Here is a 6,000-nt window from a genome sequence, read left to right on the forward strand (position 1 = left end):
CGTGCTGCATGAACACCCGCTGTTCCCTCTGAACCCCAAGCCCCTTATCTCACGGGACACTCAGCAGCTCGCAAGCCAGGCCACGTTCCCTCTCCGCAGCCCCTGTCCTGCGGTACCTGGACCATCCCACAGCACCATCCCACACGGCACACCACAAAGCCCCAGCCCAAACATCGCCCATCTCCGCTATTTACTAAACAGAGCACGCGGCACAGCGCAGAGCCAAAGCCTGTGAGGCTGTAAGGCTGTGGCCTTCAGAAACACCACTCCCCTGTCATTACAATTAAGCATTTAAAGATGAGAAAGCAGCGAGAGCCTGAACCACAACCACTAGAGGGACTTGTGCTCAGGCACACCAGGTTCGGTCATGCAGACCTTCCCGTGCTGCTGAGGGCAATGGAACGGGCACACGGCTGCTGGCAACGAAAACCACGGGGTACTATCAGCAGTGATAGGCTAAAATATACATGTGTGTACACTGCTGTCAAGCAGCAAAGCTAATATTTAAGATCTGTTAACTGTAATAGAATCTATATTTATCGTTAAATAAACAGCAGAAAGAGCAGAATACTTAGCAAATACGAGCTTGCTGCTACTGGACACCTCCCTCTTAAGCAAAAGTAAATAAATAAATAAAATAGCAGGGAGAGGTCCCAAAGCACATTATTACTTCACCCACTGTCACCCAAGCGACCCCACCGAGAAATCTGGAGCAAAGAAATTGCTTTATTAGCGATCCTGATGGACAAGAGGAGAGAGCAATACTGGGCTATGGGAACCACCAGGATGGACGAGTGAGGATGCCAACGCTTTGAGCTGCGGTCCAGAACAGACACTAACCCCCGCTGGGAAGTGAGGCAGATGCAATACTGCCATCTTCCATTCGTGCATAACAGAACATTACAGTCTTAGCACAAAGCTAACAAACACACGACAAGATAACTGGCTGCTGCGACAGCAGTACTGCTCAAGACACTTCCACCTGAAAAGGGAATTGCTGGTCCTGAGTCTCCCCTGCCTACGGAGCTGCACAAACCGACTGCAGAAACGCACAGCTCGTTTAAACAGAGCACGCAGCCTCTGCAGCAGCCACCTAACTCGCTTCCGAAATATCAGCTGTAATTCACAGCCCTTCTTAAACCTTCCAGCCTGAAAGCTGACATAAACCTATGAAAGCGAACACAGCTTCCCGTCACCACCGAGCTCGGCAGATAATCCTATTAACGAAAAAAAAAGGGGGGGCACATCCTCCTCTAATGCCATTAGCGCTTGACTTAAGCGCATAACGCACACAGAGGAGCAAAGAGCTCTGGCAAAACACGGCCACCACTATTTACAGCCAATGGTCACACGTACACGAATGTTCCTATAAGCTCCCTGGAGGAAATACAGAGATCATACTTTCATATGAATAGTTATAAAACCGAAAATGCAATTTTTGATGTCTTTGAAAACTGTTTAGAAATAGCAATTACAAGAAAGAAAAAAAAGAAATCTAAAAATGATCAGTTTTAGGGCTCTCTGTCGCAAGATAATCACTTCTCCAGTTGAGGCTTTAAGCAGTGTTCCTGCAGAGAAAGGAAGGCGCCCGCTGATAAAGGAGAGTTACTCGGAAAATGCACACGCGTCACAGAGCGCAGAGGAGAGAAGAGCAGGCACAGCACGTCTACCAGCTCCCACATTTCGTTTTCCTGCTCATTTTACAGAGGTCAGAGTACATTTGTGATTAAAATTAACATTTAAACAGACACACCCTGTGATTTCACATGGCACAAAAGGACTATTGCCTTTGAAGCAATTTGATTTATTTGAAAACCACAGAGCCTAAAAATAGTTTTAATAGCCTAACCTACTCCTCTGCCTTTGACAGGGACGTTCACCAGGTGCAGCTCCCCCCTGCAGCACAGATGCACGTCCGCTACCACCACCCCTGTCCCGCAGGCTTTGGCTTCGCTGCAGCCTCCCAGAAACAGCTGCAGACACACACAAGGTTTGGGAGCAGATTATCTCAAATGGAAAACACGGCACTTTATATTTTATAAGCATATCTTGCTTATCAGCACGTGCGTTTTCATATAAAAGCGTTCTGGGGTTTAGCACTGCAGGAGTAAGATGTGCTGTTTAGTCTGCATGAGGGGAGGAACAGACCCAGCCTGAACACGGAGCTCTTGTCTCACCCAGCAGGTTCCCACACGCAGCACGTTATGTTATCACCTCGTTTACTGCCATTTCTCCATCTACGGAAAAATTATTGAATGCTACAAAGTGGGTGAGGCTTAGTCTAAACAGTGATCAAACCCAACAGCGTCCCCAGTACTGCTCAGTTTGTACGCTTCTCTCAAAATGCTCGTGTCGAGAACTTTTACTAGCAGCCATGCTGTTGCATGACTTACTTAAATATAACTGCATCCTGTAATTAACGTAAATAAGTCACCTAACAAAACAGTTTAAAAGAAAACAAATAGCAACCATCTACCACCCTAACGTAAACAAGTTACCCAACTCTGAAGGCATGTTCATTCCCACTACCAGTTAGTGTATCCTGCAACGACCAGACGATGAGGTATCAAGCGATTATTTGTACCTACTTCTAGCAGGACGTGCAACACGTCCAATAGTCCTTTCAGAAATGCTGTAAGGGCTCTAAAGCTGCGCCAGGTACTAGGTCCCTAACAGCAGAACCACCTTCTCTCATTTCCACGAGTCTTCCGAGGGAGGGGGAAAAACCACCAGCATCGAGCACAGCAGCACGCGAGCTGCAGTGGATGCACTGAAGGACTCTGCATGCAGCTCCAGAAGGATGCTAAGCCTGCTAAAATAACAGTAAAATAAATAGATTATTTTTTGTAATGCACCTTCCTGGTGTCTCACTGCCCACGACACATAGCATAAGTGCGCTTTGTCGGTAAGACACCCTTGGCCTCTCAGCCCCCAGATACAGACCAGCCTGGGCACTGCTCAAAGCACCCAGAACAAGCCAAGGGTTCGGCAGCTGCACCTCAAAACAGTCTGGTAAGAGCAGCTCACAGCACAACCGGGCCCTGCCTCCTGCGCTTACATCCAGCAGCACTGCTCCCCAGGGCCAAGGACAGCATCACAGCTGTCCCCACAAAGGGGACAGGAGCTGGGGAGCCCTGGTGGCCTGGGTCACAGGCGGCTGGGGAGGAGGCTCGTCCCTTCCGAAACGGCAGAGGCCAGGTCAGAGGCCAGCTGGGCAGCGCATCACACAGCCCTCCTCGGGACTTGTGGCAAAGCCCTGGACTGGAAGCACAATCCCACCTGTAACAAAGCATCGGAGAACATCAGGACAATGAAATGTGACGGGCTTTTTACATTCATCCTGCAGGGGAGCAGCCTCCAGCACGTACACGTGGAGAAGGAAAACACCACGCCACTGACTCGGCCCTGTCCGGTCACCACCAAGTGATGGAAGGCTGGGATGGGACCGGTCAGTCGGGTGCCAGCCTGCTAATAAATACCAATATCTAAATGCTACCGATGAAGCACTGCACAAGCTCTATCTGAGCAGCAGGTCAGATGAACTCGAAATGGATTTGTCTAAAGAGGACCTCGGCCTTGTTTGAGGAATTATGTCTGCAAGCCAGCTAAGGACATTCATGCAGGAACTCCCTGAACCTCCAGTTTTTAGATTTTCTTTTTAATTGCTACATTCCAAAGCGATAAAGCATTGACAAACACTCCTTTCTAAAGCAGCCTGAAAATTACAACGCACCTGTACGCAGGCTGCAGCACACAGCTTTTGCTGAACCACAAATTGCCATTCCTCCCCCTGCTCGTGTTTCTCCACACCGACCGCAAACATCACAGAGACAAGCACATGGCTCTATTTAGCTAAATGCAAATGAAGCACAAAGTTTTTCCAAGGAATGCACACATTAGCCTTAATAAAGCTTCCCGGAACCCAAACATCCCCTACAGAATAACCACATTCAGTCGAGGATCTGACATTTGAATATTACAATGCTGTTGATTCTTGGCCGCGTTGCCCGAGGACGGCTTTGTAAAGCCATGCGAGGCTGCACAGAGGAGGTCAGGGAAGCAGGGATGAGTAACTCTGCTCTGGCCAGCAGCAGCCACGCTGGAAAAATTCTGCTGACCAGCCCCAGCACTGTCATCGGCGTGGCAGGCGGTGGGACCTCACCCCCGTGGGGGCAGAGCAGGGCTCGCTGCGGGCTGACCCGAGCATGGACAGAGCAGGGTGCCAGCCCTGACACAGAGGACGTCACCCATTTACCAGCCTCACAGCTAAACGGGCAAGAAAGCTTTTCCCAAAAGATCACCATCAGAAAACCAGAGGGCACGTAATTGTTACCTTCACCTGGAAGGAAGTGCTCAGAAGTGTGATGAAGGGACTGAGTTTATTTCTACATCCCCCATGAAATAGCCCTGGGTGGGGACAGAGAGGGACGACGTTTCCAAAACGGACAACTCTTTCCCCAGCAGGCTCCATCCGTCCAGCACCCGCCAGCAGTGCTCCCACCCGCCCCCAGGACCAGCAGCAGGGCCGTGGTTTATCCATGCACCCCCTCCAGCCTCACCATCGACCCCCGCACACGGGGCAGAATTATTTTCCCACACCGAGTAACTGGTGGAGCGCTTGTGTAGCCAAAATATGTCACCAATAGGTAAGTGGAGTACAGCATGGGTACCGAATGCAGCCCCTCAAGGACCTCGGTGAAAGCAGCTTCCCCTCGCGCATTCTGGGATCATTTCAGTTCCTCGAGGCGCTGAGCCTGACCAAACCTGCTGTGAAAGGATGGCCTGCTGAGCCCTCACCTGCGACGCGAAGCATCTCCACACCTATCCCAGGCAGATGCTGTACCACCTCTGCAGGGTCTGCTGCCATCTAATTAGGAGGCTTACTTTGAACTATAACAAGCAGTCCGGCAGCACAGCGCGACTAACGAGCAGCAGAAACCAGGGGCAGCCCACACGTCGCAGATTATCGTATCTGACTGCTGAATCACCCCGCGGCGCTCAGCACAGCGAGGCGCCTGGACGCGGAGCTGTCGGAGGAGCCGCCCGCAGGTCACCCCTGCGCACCCACACGTCTCCGAGCGGGCCGGTATTTCCGAGTCACGCTGCCAGGTCTGAGACAGGCGTGTGGCAGCGTTTCAGGGATACCAGCATCTCGAGGGAGCCCTTACACTACTCCCCCTGCCCAGCAGCGGGCTGCGGACAGGGCCCAGGCACCAACAGCCGGGGGTCCCGGTGCCTCGGGGTCCCGGTGGGTGAAGGACCACGACGCCGGCACCCCCTCACTGAGGTCACCGGCAGGGCTGAGCGAAGTAAAGCCGGAGCCACGAGGCGGCCTGACCCCAGCCTGGGTCTGGGGGGCGCCAGGGAAGGCGTGGGGGGGCCAGGGGCCGAGGGTGCCCTGCCCCTTCCCCTGGCATCGCCTTCCTGGAGGGCACGGCCATGGGGAGGCGAAATAAAATGAAATAATACAGGGGGAAATGAAGTAAAATAGGGGAAAGTAAAATGAAATGATACGGGGGGGAAATAGAAATGATACGGGGCGCCCCCCCCCCCCCCCCCCCCCGCGCCCCAAATAGAAATAAAATCGTCAGTCCCGCCGCGGCCAGCACCGATCGCAGCCCGCGCCCCCGCGCCCCGCTGCCGGGCTCGCTGCCCCCGGCGCAGCCCCACGCACCGTGCTGCCCGCGATGACGGCCTCGTGCTTCCTCAGCCGGGACTTGAGGCTCTTCATGGCGCGGCCCCGGCGGGCGGGCGGCGACCCCCGGCCCCGCTCCGCGCCCCCGGCCCCTGCCCCCCGCCGCCGCGGCCGGGACAGGATCGCGGCCCCCCCGCCCCCCGCCGCACCACCCCTAGCCCGTCGCCCCGCCCCTCGAGGGCGTCGCGGCCAATCGGCGCCCTCCCGCGCGGGCGCTGCGGCCAATGGGCAGGCGGAGAGGAGGGAGGGACTTCCTCGTTTTAAAGGCGGCCGGAGCGCACGGAGGGGGGGAGGGAGCGGAGGGC

The 6,000-nt window shown here is 54.0% G+C and overlaps 1 protein-coding gene across 1 annotated transcript in view; it reads right to left on the reverse strand.

The window, feature by feature from the left end:
• Positions 1 to 5,803, reverse strand: part of UACA (uveal autoantigen with coiled-coil domains and ankyrin repeats) — a 28,933-nt gene extending 23,130 nt beyond the window's left edge. The window contains exon 1 of the mRNA XM_035335601.1: positions 5,675 to 5,803. Coding sequence (XP_035191492.1) covers positions 5,675 to 5,731 — 57 coding nt within the window. The 5' untranslated portion in view covers positions 5,732 to 5,803. The remainder of the gene's footprint in view (positions 1 to 5,674) is intronic.
• Between the last annotated feature and the right edge of the window lie 197 nt (positions 5,804 to 6,000).

Source organism: Oxyura jamaicensis, chromosome 10, assembly GCF_011077185.1.
Source record: "Oxyura jamaicensis isolate SHBP4307 breed ruddy duck chromosome 10, BPBGC_Ojam_1.0, whole genome shotgun sequence".
NCBI lineage: Eukaryota > Metazoa > Chordata > Aves > Anseriformes > Anatidae > Oxyura > Oxyura jamaicensis.